General features: G+C 53.9%; 1 protein-coding gene across 9 annotated transcripts; it reads right to left on the reverse strand.

Annotated features, from left to right (window-relative positions):
• Positions 1 to 64: 64 nt before the first annotated feature.
• LSR (lipolysis stimulated lipoprotein receptor) lies at positions 65 to 20,177 on the reverse strand. 9 transcript variants are annotated; one of them, XM_032249041.1, is made up of 11 exons: positions 19,148 to 20,171; positions 17,679 to 18,023; positions 8,649 to 8,768; positions 5,988 to 6,044; positions 5,271 to 5,417; positions 1,510 to 1,680; positions 1,305 to 1,364; positions 1,076 to 1,207; positions 580 to 932; positions 298 to 549; positions 65 to 207 (listed from the first exon to the last, which is right to left on the reverse strand). In XM_032249041.1, the coding sequence occupies exons 1-11, from the start codon at positions 19,254 to 19,256 to the stop codon at positions 172 to 174; spliced, it is 1,782 nt and encodes a 593-aa protein (XP_032104932.1). In that variant the 5' UTR covers positions 19,257 to 20,171; the 3' UTR covers positions 65 to 171. The 9 variants fall into 9 exon arrangements, with proteins under 9 accessions (XP_032104932.1, XP_032104931.1, XP_032104929.1 ...); XM_032249040.1 differs by having other exon boundaries at positions 298 to 932; positions 1,076 to 1,204; positions 19,148 to 20,177; XM_032249038.1 differs by having other exon boundaries at positions 298 to 932; positions 19,148 to 20,175.
• Positions 20,178 to 20,983: the final 806 nt, after the last annotated feature.

A 20,983-nucleotide genomic window follows, 5' to 3' on the forward strand; every position in this document is an offset into this window, starting at 1 on the left:
CACGGCAGCAGCCCCGTCCCCCCCGCCCCGCGCGGCGGAACAAACGCTTCTCTTCAGACCGAGGCCTTGTGATTATACGTTTTATTAGACTCGGGAGGGGCATGGCAGGGCTTCATCAGTATTCTTTCAAATTAAAAAAAAAAGTACAAAAGCTACGTAGAAAACGTTAGATCAGACGACTAAACTTTCCCGACTCAGGGCCAAGTTCTGCAAGGGAGAAAGGAAGAAGGGTATGAGCCGCGGGGACCGGCTGGGGACCTAGGGACGGTCTGGACGCTAGGCGGGGGCGGCCCTCACCTTCTTGAGCCTGCGCTCGCGGGACGCCTGCGAGTCGGTCTCGGAGTACGGGGGTGGCGCGGGCGGGTAGTAGGCCTCGTCCTCCTCCTCCTCCTCCTTGTAGGGTCTCCTCCTCTCCCCGGGCCCCTTCTTCCTTACGGCCTCCTCCAGTAGCCGCCCATCATAGGGGGGGTCCCCAGACCTGGAGCCGTTGTCCCTAGGGTCTCGGGTCCGGTGGTAGTGGGACCTGGGGTCGGCAGAGGGGCGCTCCCGAGACCTGAAGTCGTCGTAGTGGGGGTCCTGGGAGCGTGGGAAGTCCCTCGAGTCGTCTTGGTCGTAGAGGTCGTCCCGGCTGCGGCTCCTCGGGGGCATGTAGGCCCGGCCTCTCCTCCCACCATTACTCGGGGGGGACCTGCTCCCTGACTCCGCGGAGTTCGGCAGGGTGAGGTCGTCCAGGGCATCCACGGAGCGGGCCCGGGGCCGCCCGGCCCGCCAGCCCCCTCCTAGCTGTGCTCTGGGGTGCTCCTGCTCCCATCCCCTGGGACTCCGGCGGGCGTGGCTACCCCACTCCTCATCCCGGATCGGGGTGAGGGCAGGGCCCCGGGAAGGCCGAGATCGCCAGTCGTCCTCGTGGAGGGAGGTGACTTCACTCATGGCTGCAGGGAAGAGGGGTGTCACTGACTGCTGGAGGAGCCCAGGGTCCAGGGTTTGCACCAAGCGTCCCTGGGGCAGGTATCAGGGACTCATGCTTCCCCCCACCCCACCTTAAAAGCCCTCAGATCCGAAGGCTGCTCCTCACCCCGCTCCACACGGCCATTCGGGGGGCCAGGTCGAGAAGGGTCGAAGTTGGCCAGCTCCTTCTCCATGTAGTACAGAACGCGCATGGAGTCATCTTGCTGGTTGGCCTGAATCCTGTAGCCACTTCGGACTTCTAGGGATAGGGTGGAGGTGATTGGTTTGGGAGGATGGATCCTGGCCCAGCCCTCTCCCTTAGAGGTACATCCAACCTCGGGATGATGGATTCTCACCTGAAGCCGCACTGCTGTCTGTATCCCGAAGCAGGGGTATGTAAGATCCTTGGCCGCCAGCTAGGGGAGAGTGGCTGTCAGAGGCTGCCCACCCAGAGCAGAGCCCCTCCTTAGCTCCCAAGACCCTCCTCCTTCCAGCACCTGCCCCTCAGTGTCCAGATGCCCAGCACACCCCCACCAGCTGGTCCTGCTCCCCCCCCCTCACCTGAGCTACTCCTGTCAATGTCTCCAGGGTATCCTCCAGGGTACCCGTTGTAGCCACCCATGGGAATCATGGTTGGTGGGGGCGGGGTCTTGGCAGGAGACAGGTGGGCATAGGTGCTGGGGGCATAGATGCTGGGAACACCTGAGGTGGCTGCTTTGCCTGCAGCGTACACTGTGAGGACAAAAATGAACATGAGAAGGTGGGCCAGGCAGGAGCCAGGCTGCCCCACACCCATCCGGTTCCAGAGGGACCTGGGCCTGGACCTCCTTCCCAACCTGCCCTCTCCACTGTAGAGCTTCCCTGGGCACTTGGGTCCCTGCTGATCCTCATTGCATTTCTGCAGCATCCCTGAGCCTAGGGGACACCAGCTTCACAGAGATCCTACCCCACTTCCTTGGTGATTTTTCAGAGGATGCACACAGGCAGTTCACGGCCCCAGGATGGCAGTACAGTGTTACATTTAACCTCACGGTGATTTGCCAACATTTGCCAAGCAAAAGGTTTTACCTAAAATTCCAACTCTCCAGCTAACTTACTGGAAGAACTGGCCACCCAGGGCCTGTGTGTTTACAGCGCAACAAAGCTGCCCCTTTAGATAAAGCCCAGGTGCTGGGTCCACCACTGTTCCCACAAGCGGAAATCAAATATCTTCTTTGGTGGCCAAGCTCCTGCTCTAAAAAAAAAAAAATGAGTCAGCTGGAAGATGTAGGTCCTGCCCACCAGGTCACCTTCCAGACCAAGATGCAATGGCAGGAGCCCAGAGTGAACTTGCCTGCCCCAGGCAAGCAGCAAAGTGGCCACACCCACCAGGCTCTAGGCTTGACAGCTCAAGGTAAGATCCTCCTCCTTTCCTTTCTACCCAGGGCAAAAGGCTTGCAAAGTTTCTGGGCCCTAGGTAAGTGGCTTCCTCCCTGGGACTCCAATAGGAAAATGGCGGGGGCAGATGGGCTTCAAGAGGGTGCTTCACCTCTGATTTGGTTTGGAAGCAGAAGGCTAAGTGCACAGCCTAGAGGAAGCCTCTTCATTAGCTCAAGCAGCCTGCAACTTCATAAACAGCAGTGGGACCTGCTGCCTCCTGACGGGTGGGCAAAGGCTGTGGCAGCAGCAGATGTAACAGGGCCTCTGCCAGGCAGTTAATGGGGCCCCGGGTTGGGGTAACAAGGTCCTCGGATGGAGGAAATGTGGTGTTGGGATAGGGGAATGTGGCATGGGGACCAGCATTTGCAGTCCTGGGCCTAGCTCTGGTCTTTGTGGGTTCACTGCAAACTTGGTTGCAGCCCATCTGTGAAATGGACCTAACACCCACTGCCTGAGCAAAGAGCTGTCATCTAAACACGGCAAGAGGGAAGGGAGGAGATGGCCTGCATAAGCCTCCAGGGAGCAGTGGAATTTTTTCAGGGAAGTGATCCTTTGAGGAACCAGGTCGCACACTACTGAGTTCAATGACTATGAAGTCAGCAACTTCAAATGCTCACAACACCTCATAAAGTTGGGACCTTACAGAGAAGTAAACGGGACTCGGAGAGGGAAGGCTGCTTCTCCAGGGTCACTGTGCTGGCCCTGAGTCATTACTGAGGCTGACGGTGGCGGTGCCCAGCAGCTGGCAGGCGTAGAATATTTTATATAGATCAGGCCCCAGGCTCAATGCTGTACACAAGCTCACTAAACCCCCAGATGCACCCAGTATGATGAGCTCTGCCATAAGCCCCATTTTATAGGGGAGGACACTGAGCCTTAGGGAGGGAAATCGCTCACTGGGCTTCCGAGCAGGAAGGTGTCAAGCAGGCTTCAGCCTTCCACCTGCCCACGCTTGCAAGGATTGCCTGGTACTTCACTGTTTGTGTATCTTGGACTGCGTGCAGAGAGGCTGGTCTACCCACACACCCTCCCGAAGGAAACTAAGGACTGGTAATAGCTGTGGTCCCCAAGGAGGGGAAACAGGGCAGCAGCCAGAGGGATGCTGAAGTATCCATCAGTGCCACCTAGTGTACACCCTAGGGCCCTGGTGTCCCAAGGCTGATGGCTGTGACTACGTCTATCAGCTCCTCTATGAAAATGTCCAATTGGGATATTCACAGACATTCACAGAAAAGAGGCAGGAGCAAGTCTTTGTCAATTGCACGTCTGACTCATCTCAGAGTTAGGTCTCTGTCTCTCTCTCCCGTCTTCTCTTACCTTCCCCTGCTTGGTTTGCTTATTTCCCCTTTAGCTCTAGTCCCCCGCAAGTCCCAGCTTTCACAGGTACCCGTGCTGATGTAGTAGATATGTCCCTAGACATAGTAGCCAGGTAAAATGTGCAGCATTCCTGTGGATATGTGTTTTCAAAAATTTGCTTACCTTTGGCTGGGTGTGATGGCTCACACCTGTAATCCTAGCACTTTGGGAGGCCCAGGTGGGCCTCCTGAGGTTAAGAGTTCAAGACCAGCCTGGCCAACATGGCATAATTCCGCCTCTACTAAAAATACAAAAATTAGCCGGGTGTGATGGCAGGCACCTATAATCCCAGCTACTCAGGAGGCTGAGGCAGGAGAATTGCTTAAACCGGGTGACAGAGGTTGAAGTAAGCCGAGATTGTGGCACTTCACTCCAGCTTGGGCGACAGTGAAATTTTGTCTCAAAAAAAAATTTTTTTTTTTTTTTGCTTAAATTTAAGGCCAGGTGTGGTAGCTCATGACTGTAATCCCATCACTTTGGGAGCCTGAGGCAGGATCACTTGAGGTCAGGAGTTCAAGACCAGTCTGGGCAATGTAGCAAGACCCTGTCTCTACAAAAAAATTTTTAAAACTGGCCAGCATGGTGGCACATGCCTGTAATCTTAGCACTTTGGGGAGGCTGATATGGGAGGATCACCTGAGGTCAGGAGTTTGAGACCAGGCTGGGCAACATAGTGAGACCTCTGTCTCTAAAAAAAAAAAAAAAAAAATCAAAAAATTAGCTGGGCAGGCTGGTGTGCACCTACAGTCCCAGCTGCTCCAGAGGCTGAGGCAGGAGGATTGCTTGAACCCAGGAGTTAGAGGCTGTGGTGAGCTATGATCGCACTACTGCCCTCCAGCTTGGATGACACAGTGAGACCCTTTCTCTAAAAAAAATAAAATTTGCTTAAATTGTGGTCTTGTAAACCTTGTTTTCTTTCCTTTTTCACTTAAGATTTGTTTTATTTTATTATTTTTTTTTCTGAGACAGACTCTGGTTCTGTTGCCCAGGCTGCAGTGCAGTGGCGTGATCTAAGCTCACTACAACCTCTACTTCCTGGGTTCAAGCTATTCTCCTGCCTCAGCCTCCTGAGTAGCTGGGATTACAGGTGAACACCACCATGCCCGGTTAATTTTTGTATTTTTAGTAGAGACGGGGCTTTGCTATGTTGGCCAGGCTGATCTGGAACGTCTGACCTCAAGTGATCTGCCCATCTTGGCCTCCCTAAGTGCTGGGTTTACAGGCATGAGCCACTGTGCCTGGCCTAGATTTGGTTTTTAAAGAGGGCTTTACTTTTATACGAATAGTACCTTGTACTCTTGGACATTTTTACCATGTGTATGGATTATACTTCCAAAAGAAAAAGCACCATGAATAAAAACAAACTGGAAGTTGAAGGAAGTAAATGACAGTTGAAAGCAGCAGACCCTCCTGAGCCTACTTCCCCCACTGGCTAGATTCACCCCCTCCAGACCAACACCACTGTCCTAGGGCAGGCGGATGGCCACCTCCTCCCCTAGGACACAGAATGTTGCCCGAACCAGGGTGGCCATGAGCAGGGCACTTACGGGCCTCGGGACAGCAGCACTTGTCTGGGCAGCAGGGGCACCTGACGTAGCAGCAGCAAGTGTGTGGGCAGCACTGACACCAGCAGATGCCCAGGAGGAGGAAGACGAGGAAGACAGCCAGGCACACCACAACCACGAAGAGCCAGTCTGCAGAGAGAGAACAGGCCCTGAGCCTGGACGCCTGGGAGGGAACAGGGCCGAGGGCATAGCAGCAGGGGCACATGGTGCAGGGCCAGCACTGAGGTCAGGGACTGTTTGCAAAGGTCACCAAGGAAGCTGCAGCCCTGGCTGGATTCTCCATGCCAGAGGCTGGGCACAGCATACTCCCCCCTCTAAAATCCCAGCCAGCCCCCAGATTAGGGCCCTCCCCCAGGTACAAATACACAAGGCAGAAAACAAGAGGCTGCCTGGCCAGAGGGAGACAGACTGTAGCCCCTAGATGAAAGAGAAAGCCAGCCGCCCAGACACCACACCTCCAAGAGCACCGCAGGTGCCAGTCACAGAGCCCCGGCCTGTACCCCAGGCTCTCCTCAGCCCAGCCTAGCCCAGCCCAGGCCCAGCACCAGGCCACTAGATGTCTCAGAGTCACAGGCCAGGTTAGTGAGGGGTCCACAGTGAGCAGGGTTTAGTGGGGAGGGGAATACTAACTAGAGTCAGAAGCAGTAGGTGATGTGTAGGAGCTCCTGAGAAGCCCCACTCAGGACCCACCCCCCGTACCTTCCATGGGCCCCGCCTGAAAACCAGGTAAGAGCTCAGCTACCCCCGAGGTCCTCCCTGGAGGGATAAAAGAGAAACAGATTATGCTGGCCAGAGCCAGCCCAGGCCACGCCACCCCAAAAGCCCAGCTCCAGGCTGGCCAGGTGGAAGGTGCACCCTGAATCGGGGAGGGGCTGGTGGGGCTGAAGCCCTAGCACATGGCACCTACCCTTCACAGCCCAGATGTGGGTGCCCGTAGGTAAGAAACTCCCATTGCAAAATCCACCTGTGTCTCATGCCATGGGGGCTCCAGCACAGATCCCAGGGGGCTCTGAGGGCTCTACCTCAGCTTGGGTACCCTAAGTTTTCCTCATTTATAGGTCTTAGCCCCCCAAAGGGCTCCAACCAAGGTGGTAGAGATGTCCTGTTCCAGCAGGCACAGTGCCCTGGGGCCCACAAAATAGAAAGACAGGATCTCAGCTCTGTTGCCCAGTCTAGAGTGCAGGGGTGCGATCATAGCTCACTGCAGCCTCAACTTCCTGGGCTCAAGCAATCCTCCCACCTTAGCCTCCAGAGTAAGTAGCTAGGACTTCTTACTCTAAGTAAGTAATGCCACCACACCTGGCTGAAATGGTTTTATTTTACAAATCTGAAAAAAAAATAATATTGAATATATAATAATGAACTATCTTTATGACAACATAATCTTAATTTTTTTAAAAAACAGAGGATGTGCCACCACACCTGGCTGAAATGGTTTTATTTTACAAATCTGAAAAAAAAATATTGAATGTATAATAATTAACTATCTTTATGACAACATAATCTTAAATTTTTTTAAAAAACAGAAGAAGGGACCCATGAAGGCAAAAATGCCCACATATGAAAGTCATATGTGGCCCTGTGTCTGGGACCCACGAGGGCTCCCTCTCCCCTCATGCACTGTCATATCTGTGCGTCTCAGCCCCGGTTCTGTCTTCCCTCGAGTGGTGAGGGCTCTGAGCCACACCAGTGCTGCGTCTGAGGGGCCTCCACAGGCCCAGTTCTGACCCACGAAGCCCTCCCCAGAGCTCATGCACTTGGCACCACAGGGCCTCGCAACAGGACAGAGGCATGTCGGTGGTGGCTCTGAAAGCGTGGTCCTGTCTGCTAGGCCAGAAGAATGCTAAGAATAACACTAAGATGTTATTTGCCATTTTTACTTGTTCTGCCATGAATATACAGTGGAGTTTTCCAGGCTCCCTGATACCTAATGGACTATATACTTGTGTGTTTGTGTGTGTGTATGTGTGTGTGTGTTTTTTTTTTTTTTTTTCTTTTTCCTGGTACCCAGTATGTAGCTAAGTGTGTATTTTCTTGAGCCAGGGTCTCTGTCCCCCATGCTAGAGTGCAGTAGCATAATCACGGCTCACTGCAGCCTTGACCCTAGGGCTCAAGTGATACTCCTGTCTCAGCCTCCCAAGAAGCTGGGACCACAGGTGCATGGCACCATACCTGGCTAATTTTAAAGTTTTGTGTAGAGTCGGGGTTCTTGCCATGTTGCCCAGGCTTGCTTGTGTGTCCTGGGCTTGAAAAATTTCCTGATTTTCATTCCTAATACATTTAAGCAACATATAGACATAAAACCCACAGAAACAAACAAAACTCTTAGAGCCCCTCAATAATTTTTTAGAGTGTAAACAGACCCAAAGACTAAATTTTGGGAACTGCTGATGCCAGTGGTGCATTTTACCGAAGAACATGCCGAGGTTCCCGGGTCACTGTTACACGTGTTCCGCCCCTCACACATGAACTTTCGGCCCAGGTGCCTCCCAATCATGTGCTCATTCACAAATGTGAAGATGGCAGTGTACAGCCTGGCAGTGTCACTCACGCATAGCACATGCCGCACGAGACTCCATGTGTTGGCTTAAAGCAGGGCCCCTGGCTGATGGCGATGTCCCCCAGCACATGGAGGGAGGCTTCCCAGCCACAAGGATACCCCACCCTGCCCCTGGGTGTCTCAAGCTGGCCTTGTTTCAGCTGCACTCAAACTTACACCCTGTGTGTGTGCCATGCAGCGCCATCCCAGCTCTGACCACGTCTGGATTTTTTTTTTTTTTTTTTGAGATAAGAATCTCACCCTGTCACCCAGGCGGGAGTGCAGTGGTGTGATCTTGGCTCACTGTAACTTCCACCTCCTGGGTTCAAGAAATCCTCATGCCTCAGCCTCCCAGGTAACTGGGATTACAGGCATGTGTACTGTCACGCAAGGTAATTTTCCTATTTTTTGTAGAGACAGGGTTTTGCCATGTTGGCCAGGCTGGTCTCGAACTCCTGGCCTCAAGTGATCCACCCACGTTGGCCTCCCAGTGCTGGGGTTATAGGCATGAACTACCGTACCCAGACCCCAAGTCTGGATTAAAAAAGAAAAAAATGAGACTTTAAAGAGGCAGAGTCTCCAATTCTCTCCAGTCTTCTCTTTGTTTGGCTTGGCTGGTTGGAGGCACTGTGGGCCAGGGTTCCCTGCCTGGGGTGTAGGGCACGGGGGAGCCTAAGTGACTGGCAGAGCCCGGGGGACAGCAGAGCAGGCGACAGAGCCCAAAAGGGTAAGCTGCTGGAGGGCAGAGGGTGGACACGGGAGGGCAGACAGAAGCGGACAAGATAAACGGCCGTGCCTCCCCCTTCCCACACCCCACTCACCAAGGACGATGAGCTCTGCGTAGGCTTCGTTGTTCCCCTGGAGGTCCTGGGCTGAGACCACAGAACAGTAATACACACCGCTGTCCCCCCACGCCGTCTGGTCAAAGGTCAGGTCGGCATCTGGGTCAGGATGAGAAGGCATGAAGGCACTTTAGCCCTTCCCAGCACCTCTAGGAGCGGGCAAGCGGCGGGCTGGGCAGGCTGCGGATGAGCAAGTGCATATGCAGATTCCTACCAAGGGTGTGCGGCCTTTTATGCCCCGTTCTAAACACCTGGGCTACTGCAAGAAGTCTGAGAGGTGGGGCCATTATCCCTTGTTTTGTGGATGACACATCAGGTCGGAAAAGCTGGACAGCTCTTCAGTGTAGAGCAGTAATGGTGTCCTCAGAGCCTGAGGTTTTTTTTTCTTTCTTTCAAGACAGTCTCACTCTGTGGTCCAGGCTGGAGTGCAGTGGTGTAATTATAGCTCACTGCAGCTTTAGCCTCCCGCACTCAAGCAAGCCTCCCACCTCAGTCTCCAGAGTAGTTGGGACTACAGGCACACCCTGCCACGCCCAGCTTTTTCGGATGGCGCCATCCCATCTCAGCTCACTGCAATCTCCGCCTCCCAGATTCAAGCAATTCTCCTGCCTCAGCCTCCTATGCAGCTGGGATTACAGGTGTGCACCACCACACCCAGCTAATTTTTGCATTTTTAGTAGAGATGGGGTTTCACCATGTAGGCCAGGCTGGTCTCGAACCCCTGACCTCAGGTGATCCGCCCGCCTCAGCCTCCCAATGTGCTGGGATTACGGGCGTGAGCCACCATGCCCAGCCTATTATTTTAGTTTTTATTTTTATTTTCATAAAGACAGAGTCTCTTGCCGGGCGCGGTGGCTCAAGCCTGTAATCCCAGCACTTTGGGAGGCCGAGGCGGGTGGATCACCAGGTCAAGAGATCGAGACCATCCTGGTCAACATGGTGAAACCCCGTCTCTACTAAAAATACAAAAAATTAGCTGGGCATGGTGGCGCGTGCCTGTAGTCCCAGCTATTCAGGAGGCTGAGGCAGGAGAATTGCCTGAACCCAGGAGGCGGAGGTTGCGGTGAGCCGAGATTGCGCCATTGCACTCCAGCCTGGGTAACAAGAGCGAAACTCCGTCTCAAAAAAAAAAAAAAAGACAGAGTCTCACTGTGTTGCTGAGGCTGCTCTTGAACTCCTGGCCTCAAGTGATTGCCTGCCTTGGCCTCCCAAAGTGCTGGGATTACCAGCATGAGCCACCGCGCAGGCAGCCTGTGCTTCTCAACTTACACCCATCTCTGAACCACCTCTCAGAGCCAAAGTCCGAACTCCCCTAATGTGAACTGCCACCCACAGGGCCTAATGTAGACCCCAGGGACGGGTGTGGAGATAAACAGGCCAGATTTTAGATACCAGGAGACACCCAGGCACCCATAAGGAATGCGTATGTTTGGGGGAGAGACTTACCCTCCCAGTGCCTCGGTCCCTCCCCCTCCCCTTCCATCCCCACATTCCAGGTCAGGCCCAGGGCTTGGGGACGCTAAGGTCTGAACCCGCAGGCAAGGAGCTTGTTCACTCTGCCATCCGTCAGTGTTTTGGCACATCCTGTTTCCTCTTTGCTCCTCAGGCCCTAATTAATACCTTCAGCCTTTCACCAGGTTAGGACTGGCCACCTACCAGGCAACTCTGCCTTAGGCCACTGGGGAGCGGAGCAGTCTCCGGGTGGGCATCCACCCCAGCAGGAAATGCCCTCCGCTTCCCAGCCTCTTTCCTCCCAGCCTGACCTGCCTGCCACCTTCCTGAGGACATGCCACCCTCCTGCACGACAGCTCTGTGACAGCAGCCACCATGCGTGCCCCAGTCCACAGCACCTGGCACCCCCAGGCCCATCAGTCAGTACAGTAACTGCTGAAGGAATGAAAGAACCCTTGCCTTCTTTCTTCTTCACAAGGAAGCTAGTTTTTACTTTTATTTTTGTAAAGACAGGGTCTTGCAGTGTTGTTCAGGCTGCTGTTGAACTCCTGGCCTCAAGTGATCCGCCTGCCTTGGCCTCCCAAAGTGCTGGGATTACAGGCCTGAGTCATGTCTACAGAAAAGTCCTCCTTGCAACAGTGCCTGGCTACGGCATTCCAGACGCCTTCCCTAAGGTCCCAAGGTCCCCAAGGCCCTTGGCACGACATGGCCTCTAGCTACTGTGCCAGCCTCACCCTTGCCATCACCTTGGCTGTGGATTTACACTAATTCCACCTCCCCCCCCCCCACAGGATGGGCTCCGGCCACAGCTCCCCGGCCCAACCGCTGAAATCTATCACCCAGCTTAGGGGCCAGCCATCCCTTGCCTGCTGAGAATGTGGGCTGCATGAGGCAGAGCCCTGTCTGTCTCAGTCACGGCTGGGTCCCCAGTGGCTGACACAATGCCTGGCCATGAGCAGAAATGAACACCCTCTCGGCCAGGCACAGTGGCTGAGACCTATAATTCCAGCACTTTGGGAGGCCAAGGCGGGCGGATCACTTGGGGCCGGGAGTTCAAGAGCAGCCTAAGCAACATAGCGAGACCCTGTCTTTACAAAAACAAAAATAAAAACTAAAAAATAGGCTGGGTGCAGTGGCTCACACCTGTAATCCCAACACTTTGGAAGGCCGAGGCAGGTGGATCACTTGAGGTCAGGAGTTCGAGACCAGCCTGGCCATCATGGTAAAACCCCATCTCTACCAAAAATATAAAAAAATTAGCCAGGCATGGTGGCACATGCCTGTAGTCCCAGCTACTTGGGAGGCTGAGGCAGAAGAATCACTTGAACTTGGGAGGCGCAGGTTGCAGTGAGCTGAGATTGCACCACCGCACTCCAGCCTGGGCAACACAGCAAGACTCCATCTCAAAAAAAAAAAAAAAAAAGTAAGTGAACCCCCTTCTCTCCTTATGCTAAAGTCCCTTAGCTTTCTTCATCTGTCCCATCGTTCTGGGCACATGGCCGTATTCAAAGACACATTTCATTCATTCGTTTGCCCTTCAACAGTAATTCCCGAGTGCCACCTACGTGCTAGGCAGTATTTGAGACACCTGGTATACCAGTCACAGTTCTCAACTGCAGCCTCTAGACCCTGAGGTCAACGTTATTTTCCTAACAGTACTAACTGGAGTTGTCCAGAGGTTATGTGACTTATGACAGACGTCACAACAGACTGAACAGCTTTGAGAAGCCAGCCTCTTCTATCTAGCCAGGCTTCAGACATTTGCAAAAAAACAAAACCACGCCACCTTCTCATTAACAATGTTTTGTCTGGTTTCAGAAAATGATTATTTTTTTTTCCCTAAAAGATATGTTATTAATCTATGAATTTTTTATTTAAATTATTTTGTAAAATTTCTCAGTCTGCTACCTATGAAAACAAACTCTCTGAGCTTTTTTTTTTTTTTTCTTTTAGAGATGGAGTCTCGCTCTGTTGCCCAGGCTGGAGTGCAGTGGTGCAGTCTCGGTTCACTGCAGCCTCCGCCTCCTGGGTTCAAGCAATTCTCCTGCCTCAGCCTCCTGAGAAGCTGGGATTACAGGCACGCACCACCATCCCTGGCTAATTTTTGTATTTTTAGTAGAGACAGGGTTTTCACCATGTTGGCCAGGCTGGCCTGGAACTCCTGACCTGAAGTGATCTGCCGCCCATCTGGGCCTCCCAAAGTGCTGGGATTCCAGGCACGAGCCACCGAGCTAGGCCTGAGCTCTTAATTAACTTCAAAATTAAGGGTGTCAAGAGGTCTAAGCCCAAAACATTTGAGTTATAAATCCTTGCCCTTGCCCTTCTAGAGCTCAGATTCTAACTGGGAAAGAAAAACAAATAAAAAATATAACACTGTCACATATCAGACAGAGATAAGCTGTATGGAGAAAACGAACCAGGGAGGGCAGAGAGTGCCAGGCATGCAGTGGGGGCTGTGCCACTTTAAACAAGGAGGCCAGGGCAGGCTTCTGGATATGGTGACCTTCAGAGCAGATGTGAAGGGGTAGAGGACACGACTTCCCCTCACAATCAGACATCTAAGCCACCATTTTTTGTTTCCGTTTAAATTTTGAGATGGGATCTCCCTTTGTTGTCCAGGTTTATCCTGAACTCCTGGCTCAGGTGATCCACCTGCCTCAGCCTCCCAAAGTGCTAGGATTACAGGCGTGAGCCACGGCCCCTGGCCCTTCCCCACCCCCACCCCACCCCCCACCGTTTATTGAGCTGTTACTATGGGTGGGGCCCCTCTGCACACATTCTTTCATTGAATCCTCATAGAATTCTCTTTTTTTTTTTGGCAGCCGTCGCCACCCACAGCCACAGCAACGCAGCACCCAGGCCTGCATCAGGGGCCACGTGGGCAGCAGCAGCGGCTGAATCCTCATAGAATTCTAAACTAGGTTTTCCTAAATCCTCCAGGTTTGCCATAATGCCCTCTTCATCTATCATTTTTCTACCTGCATCTTTTTTGAGAGGGCCTAGCTTTGTCGCCCAGGCTAGAGTGCAGTGGTGCGATCATGGCTCACTGCAACCTCGAACTCCTGGGCTCAAGCAATCCTCCCAACTCCAGAGTAGCTGGAATTACCGGGGTACACCATCACGCCCCACTGGTTTATTTTTTGTAGTGTCTGGGTCTCACTGTGTTGCCCAGGCTGGTTTCCCATCTCCTGTCCTCAATCAGTCCTCCTACCTCGGCCTCCCAAAGCGCTGGGATTACAGGCATGAGCCACCAGTGTCCTCAGATCAGACCCTGACTATGCCTCTCCAACACTGGAGCTCAAGGGCTGGTCGCTGCCGTAAGCAAAACAGTGGACAGGAACCCCCTGCCATGGCAAACATCATATAGGCCAGGGGTTGAAATCTGGCTTCTCATGGGCCAAGGCTGGACTTCACTGTGTTTTCTTTGATCTGACATTTTCAAAATCCACAAAAAATATAGTTTTCCGGCTTCTTTTGATCCATCCTAAGGCCTGGGCGCACCTTCTTCCTGCAGGGCGGACCCTGTTCCTGGTCCTGGGCTGGCCCTGATATCACCCGGGCTGAGCACTGCTTTCATTGTTCTGGGCACAGGGAGAAGATGCCAAGATGCCAGCTGTCCAGTGGGAACAGCAGCCAGGCCTCCTCTGCATCTTTATACACCTCATGATTTCAGAGGTCCCGTGGGTTCTCTGCTCCAGTGCAGCTGGAGGTGGGGGCACTTGTACCCCAAGGAGCCTGAAGAGGTGGAACAGGGCCTCTTGTCCAGGTGCTGCTCCATCACCCAAAGCCTGGAAGGACGGAAGCAGGGCAGGAGCCACTTGACCTGAGGGATGCCTGGAGTGGACAGCCTTTTAGTTCACCCAGGACTATTTTCACTTTTAAAACCAGGACAAGCCGAGCACAGTGGCTCAAGCCAGTAATCTCAGCACTTTGGGAGGCCAAGGCAGGCAGATCATCTGAGGTCAGGAGTTTGAGACCAGCCTGGCCAACATGGCGAAATCCGTCTCTACCAAAAAATACAAAAATTAGCCAGGCACGTTGGCACACACCTGTAGTCCCAGCTACTCAGGAGGCTGGAGAATCGCTTGAACCTGGGAGCAGAGGTTGCAGTGAGCTGAGATCACGCCACGGCACTCCAGCCTGGGCGACAAAAAACAAAATAGCACAGTGGTGACACCACCACAGGGAGTCCACTTTCCCCATCCTCAAAGCTGAAATGGAGGAAGCTTCTGTGGCTACGGGGTTTCCTGAAAGGACGCACACACACAATGGATGTTTACACTCAGGGCCGCTATCAAACACGGGCCCAGGTGGGGGCGTCTGAAAGACCCAGGCCTGTGAGGCCCCTGGAGCATGCAGGGCCCCTTTCCCTAGATGGTGCCTGGGGGGTCATCCTGCACTTTTGTGCCCAGCAGAGGCAGCACTCTCAGTATTTGGGTTGTCCTGGCAGGAGCTGAGCAGTCCTGCCTGGTCCAGGCGGGCACACTCCCTGGGTTACAGAGGAGGGGCCTACTGTGACCTCAATGACAGCTGAATGCTCAAGGCTGAGCTGCCCACAGAAATTCAGGGCAAGCAAGCCTGGTGCCTCCCCTGAAACAGGACTGACAGGCTCAGCCCTGGAACCCGGCCTCCTGTCCCTCCTCTAGCAGAATGTGCTCCAGTCCCTGGCTTCTTGGGGTCTGCAAAGGGATGCTCCCTCCCGCTCTGCCCATGCCCAATTTTAAATCCTCCTTTAAGACAGTGAATACACACTAAGACATGGGGTAGGTGAGCCTTCATTCCTGGCACCCTGCCCCTCCTCTTCCTCTCTGCCTTCTAGGTTCTGTAGGGCCTAGGCCCTTCTCAAATCATATTTGCAGCCCAAATCATTCCATGTTGCACATCACCCAGTGCTATTTTCTTTTCTTTTTGAGACAGGGTCTCACTCTGTCACCCAGGCTGGAATGCAGTGGCACGATCACAGCTCACTGAAACCTTGACCTCCCAGACCCAAGCAATCCTCCCACCTCAGCCTCCTGAGCAGCTGGGACCACAGGTATATGCCACCACGCCCAGCTAATTTTTAAAATTTTTACACGCTGGGCACGATGGCTCACGCCTGTAACCCCAGCACTTTGGGAGGCTGAAGTGGGAGGCTCACGAGGTCAGGAGTTCGAGACCAGCCTGGCCCATGTGATGAAACCCTGTCTCTATTAAAAATACAAAAATTAGCTGGGTGTGGTGGTGCACACCTGTAGTCTCGGCTACTTAGGAGGCTGAGGCAGGAGAATCGCTTGAACCTGGGAGGTGGAGGTTTCAGTGAGCCAAGATCGTGCCACTACACTCCAGCCTGGGCAACAGAGCAAGATTGCATCTCAAAACAAAAAAATGTTTTGCAGACACAGGGTCTCATTTTGTTGTCCAGGCTAGTCTCAAACTCCTCAAGCAATCCTCCTGCCCTGGCCTCCCAAAGTGCTGAAATTTATAGGCATGAGCCACTGCACCCAGCCTGGTGTTATTTTCTTTGCAGCACTTAGTACTCTCTGAAATTCTCACTCTTTCTTTTTGAGATGAAGTCTTTTTTTGTTGTTGTTGCAGAAAAGTGATTTATTTAGGCAGCGAAAGAAAAAGAGGGAGAGAGAAAGAAACAGCTAGCTCTCACACTGAAGGAGAGAAAGAAAAGATGCTCTCGCAGTGAGTGAGAAGGGTTCCCAGAGGGAGAAAATCAGAGAAGGAAAACTCCCCTCACACTGAGTGAGAGAATCCAGAAAGATGGACTCCAGGCGAGGAAAGACAGCTTCCACACTGGGTGGAAGGGGACCCCAGAGGGGAAAACCAGGAGGGAAGAGAGCTCCCACTATGTGGGAGGGGATTCCAGAGAGCTGGAAATCCCCATGTTTTTTGGAGACAGAGTCTCACTGTCACCTAGGCTGGAGTATAGTAGTGCGATCTCAGCTCACTGTAACCTCTAACCTCCTGCGTTCAAGTGATTCTCCTGCCTCAGCCTCCTGAGTAGCTGGGATTACAGGCATGCGCCACCACAGCTGGCTAATTTTTGTATTGCAGAGATGGGGTTTCACCATATTGGCCAGGCTGGTCTCGAACTCCTGACCTCAGGTGATCCACCTGCCTCAGCCTCCCAAAGTGCTGAGATTACAGGCATGAGCCACCTCGCCCAGACTTTGAAATTCTCATATTCTTTCTTTATCTGCTTATTTACTGCCATTCTCACCCCACCGTAGTGTCACCTCCTTGAGGACAGAAACAGCCATCCCAATCACCTCCTCTATCCCCAGCACCAATGACACATAGTAGATGCTTGACAAATCCCAAATGAACGAAAGAATGAGTGTTCCTTACTTAGTCCCAAGAGGCACTTCCTATCAGGAAGCAGCATTACTGTTAAGAACAAGGATTCTCAGGGCTGCCTGGGTTCAAATCCCAGCTCCAGACCTTGACTTCCCATGTGCCCATTTATACAACTTAACCTCTCTGTGCCTCAGCTGTCAGGAATGTAGAGGACTCAATGGGAGAATGTGTGTGATGTTCCTGACACATCGTAGGCTTTCTCCATTAAGATCTCTTGCCCCCGCAGTTCACTCCTGCCACCTCCTCTGTGAGTCCTCTGCGGACCACCCTAGGCAAGCAAAGGGATTAGGAGCTTGGCCACTAGACCCAAAGTGGCTGAGTTAGAATCCCAGCCCTGTTACCAGCTATGCGACCATAGGCAAGTCACTTTCTCTCTCTGGGCCTCTGAAGATAACAATAATCGAATCTATTCAACTAGAGTGCATCTGAGTTAATCCTTGGGAACCTGGATGAGAGCTTAGCACACAATAGGCCCTTTATAAGCTGTTAGATAAATTTTACTTCTTACTGCCCGTCTTACTAATATGATTAGAGAACAAACCCCAGCCTCTTCTCCCCATTACCCAGTTTTCTCCATCTTCAAGCACTTGAGTGTATGTTGTGTTTACCTCTCACTACAGTGTGGGCTCCGAGAGGGAAGTGGTTTGATGATTTTGTTAACAGCTGTATTCTCAGGGCCCTGATATATGACAGATGCTCAAAAAATCTTTGTTGTTAAATTAAGGAATGGAAGGATAAGCAGAAGGAAGAATAGTAAAATAGAATTGCTCCCATCAGCCTGGGCGTGGTGGCTGCTCACACCTGTTACCTCAGAACTTTGGGAGGCCAAGGCAGACAGATCATTTGAGGTCAGGAGTTTGAGGCCGGCCTGGCCAACATCATGAAACCCCATCTCAACTAAAAATACAAAAATTAGCCATGCGTGGTGGCGCACACCTGGAGTCCCAGCTACTCAGGAGGCTGAGGCAGGAGAATCGCTTGAACCTGGGAGGCGAAGGTTGCAGTGAGCCAAGATCGCACCACTGCACTCCAGCCTGGAGTCCAGAGTGAGACTCCATCTCAAAAACAAAAAAAGTTGCTGCCTTCATTGGTCCTTTCAGACACTGGCACTCAAGAGCTTTCAGATGGGGACTCCAGGCTGGGTACAAGGGTGGCGGCCCCACCACCTGAGCAAGCCCAGCCTCACCCCCCTGCCCTGACCCAACATACTTCCGGTGATGGTAATCCTCCGGCCCTGGTAGTAGTCTCCCAGGGTCACGGCATTGCCCTGCTTGGTGGCCACGACCCTGACGGTGCGCACGCTGTCCTGGCACTCCACGTAGGGGTTGTAGCCTGGGTTCCCAGCTGCGAGCTGGGCATTAAGCTGGTTTTCCACGCTGGCCGGGGAGAAGGCATCGGCGATTCGGTCGCGGCAGAAGGACTTGTACTTCCAGATGACGATGGGTGGTGTGGAGGTCGAGGCCATCTGGTAGGTACAGGGCAGGGTCACGGGCTGGAAGAGGATCACCACGTGGTAGGGGTCGGGCACGGTCACCTGGATGGCCCTGGCAGGGGCTGAGGGCAAGAGGAGAGTCAGGGATTGCTGTGAGCTCAGGGAGGTGCTTCAGAAGGAACGCCACTTGTCGCCAGCTTGACACTTGCAAGTGTGTGGTTTACAGAGTGCCTGGCACACATTGTTCCTTAATCCCCATGACTGGTGAGGCAGCCATGATAATCATGCCCATTTTATAGATCCGTGGGGCTGAAGCGGCAGGTACACAGTGGCACAGCCAGTTTCCTTGGACCCACCATCCCTCTTCCCAGCCTGTGTCCTCTGAATCATGCCAGTCCCTCTTCCCTTTGCCATTCACCCACAGCAGGGGACACCAAACAGCTAGGTCATGCCCCCAGCACTCAAGACCCCACTTCAAAACCGACTACCCAGGGTCTTTTGAATTTGGAGACAAAATCTTAGTTGTTTGCCTGAACTCCGTTGCCTAAAGCCCCCACAATATCTCCATCAGCCTCCCACCACCTCACCCTACCCTAAAGCCACTTCAAATGACTGCGCCAAAAGTGCTGAAAAACCTCATCCCCACCCAAACATCCCATCCAGGTGAAAGCCTGCTAGCAGAAGTCTGTTTCAAGTCCGTAAGTCCATCCTACCAGACTCACGCACGGATAATCCGGAGCCCGCAGGAGGTGGGTGGGGTGCGGGGGATGGGGAGTCCCCAGTCCCACACCCAACAGAGGCCTGGGCATTGTTCCTTCGTCTCTCTCCCTCTAGGAAGCATCTGATCCAGCCCTCGTGTGCCCTCTCTCAGTTAGTCCAACACTTAGAAATCCCCGGGTGCGCCCAAGCCCCATCCCGGCTTTTCTTTACCCAGTGAACAGAGGCCCTCCACTCCCTCCCCACAGAGTTCCAAGCTCCCTGCCGCTCTAGGTCTCACCGTTCAGGGAGTTTCACTTCCTGCTATCTCCCAGATAAGGGCGGGGGAAGCGTTCCCAGGCACGGATAGGGAATTCCTCTCACTCCGGCACACAAGAGTTTGCCCAAGACCCAGAGGATAGGAAGGTCCCAGGCTCTGCGACCCCCCGCTCCCCGCGCCCCAGGCGCCCCCGCCGCCTCCAACTCCATCCATCCCACCTCTACAGTGCCCTCCGCCGTTCCGCAGCGTCAGGGACCCCGTGCCCCGTACCTGTGCACCAGGTGCTAAGCAGGAGCCACACGAACACGACCGCGTCCCGGCCTGCCGTGGCCGGGTGGGAGCCCAGCCCACCGGAGACTCCACCGGCCGCCAGCGCCATCACGGCAGTCTGGGCGCGCCTGGCCCGCGCGTCCCTTCCCAAGTAGCGAGAGGGTAGGGGGCGCGGCGCGCACCAAGGCCAGGAGGGGTGCACGCTCCTCCCCTTCCCGCTTCCGTTCCTTGTCCCTACTCCAAGCCCATCCTGCCGCGTTCTAGAAGTTTTAATGAACGTAAACGACGTGGATAAAGGGCACGCTCTCAGATTTGGTGGAGAAAAGTGCTTGACCCACCGCGCTTCCCCGAGCCACTCCACCCGCTGCACGCTCCGGGAAATGGTTCGGCCCAGGTACACAAGGGTGGGAGCCTTGGGCTGGGCTTAGGGGTGGGCGGCGGGGAGGGGCTCCTCCTCCTCCCTCCCCGGAAGTGGGCTGACCCAGGTGCGCTCCGGCCCTCAGGGCATGAACCAAGTGACTGGCCGGCTAGGAGGGCGCCTGCAGACCACAGGTCCGTCCGCCCCTCTCCTGCACCGCCCAAACCAAGCGCACCGAGATTCACGAAACCAAGACCCACTTGGAGCGATTCACCTGTTGAGATAGAGCGGGTCCCGCAGCGCACCTGTTCCCTCCCTACCCACACCCCTCTCCCCGGCTGGCGATGGACCCGCCTAGGTGCGCCCTGCCGGGAGGAGCCAGTCTAAGCAAAGTCCTGGCTGGGAGAGACTTGTCGGTGGTCTCTGACTTCTCCATTTCCACTGGGGTTCCTCCGGACCGCGTGGAGTGGGGGGCGCTTCGGGCCTCGAGCGCCTCCCAGTTAGATGACCTGAGGAACCCTCTGAATTCCTCGGAAGGAAAGCTCTGCCCCCTCAGGGACGCTCAGGGGGAATCAGGCCCAGGAAAAGTTGGAATTCCACTTCGGAAGTTTTCGCCATCGCCCCCACCCGTTCCCAACTCGTGGTTCGGCCCCTAGGCATCCCATCCCTACCCCCCAAAGGTCAGCCCTCCGGAAATTCTGGCTCTTAAAGGGGCCGAGCGAAGGCGCGGGGCCTGGGACGGGTTTCCGCTTAGGAATTCCCGGGGACCAGCCACCTGCACCCGAGGGCGGAGGCGCGGCGCGGCGGGGCGCGGTGATCAGCCTGCGCGGCGCTGGGCGCGACTCTGCTGTCTCCAGGTGGCGGCGAAGGGAAGCGCATCCTGGGGGAACCCTGGGCGCTTTCTCGCTTAGACTCCCCTGGGTCGCCAACTGGTCACTGGCTGGTTTCCGTACCAAGGCATGTTTTGTTCTAATGGCCCCGTTAAAACTCCAGCCAGATCACGTCCACCTCCTCCCAACCCTCCTGTGGCTCCTCCTTACTCTCAGCAGAAACTGACCTTTCCTCTCTTACCTCACCTCCAACCACTCTCTGGCTTACTCAGCTTCCGACACACTGAGTTCCTCGGTGTTATCAAATATGCTTCTCACAGTCCTCAGAGCCATCGCCCGTGCTTCCAATGTTTCACCATTGAGTATGATGTTAGCTGTGAGTTTTTAATAAATACTTTTTTTAAAATATATATAAAGACGGGGTTTCACCATGTTGGTCAGGCTGGTCTTGAACTCCCGACCTCAGGTGATCCACCCGCCTTGGCCTCCAAAGTGCTTGGATTACAGGCGTGAGCCACTATGCCTGGCCTTTCATAAATACTCTTTATCACATGGAGGAATTTTCCCTGCATAATTAATTTTCTGTTTTGTTTGTTTGTTTGTTTTTGTTTTTTGAGACGGAGTCTCGCTCTATTGGTCAGGCTGGAG

This window comes from Sapajus apella, unplaced genomic scaffold (genome assembly GCF_009761245.1).
Source record: "Sapajus apella isolate SASKATOON/1434 unplaced genomic scaffold, GSC_monkey_1.0 scaffold68, whole genome shotgun sequence".
Lineage (NCBI taxonomy): Eukaryota > Metazoa > Chordata > Mammalia > Primates > Cebidae > Sapajus > Sapajus apella.

Bases quoted from the DNA above. Each gene is read 5' to 3' on its own strand.
- LSR (XM_032249038.1), bottom strand. From the start codon at position 19,256: ATGGCGCTGGCGGCCGGTGGAGTCTCCGGTGGGCTGGGCTCCCACCCG. The intron at 1,365-1,509 runs GTGAGGGGGGGG...ACTCTCCCCTAG, and splicing joins CATTGACAGGAGTAGCTCAG to CTGGCGGCCAAGGATCTTAC. The intron at 933-1,075 runs GTGAGGAGCAGC...TCTTCCCTGCAG, and splicing joins GAATGGCCGTGTGGAGCGGG to CCATGAGTGAAGTCACCTCC.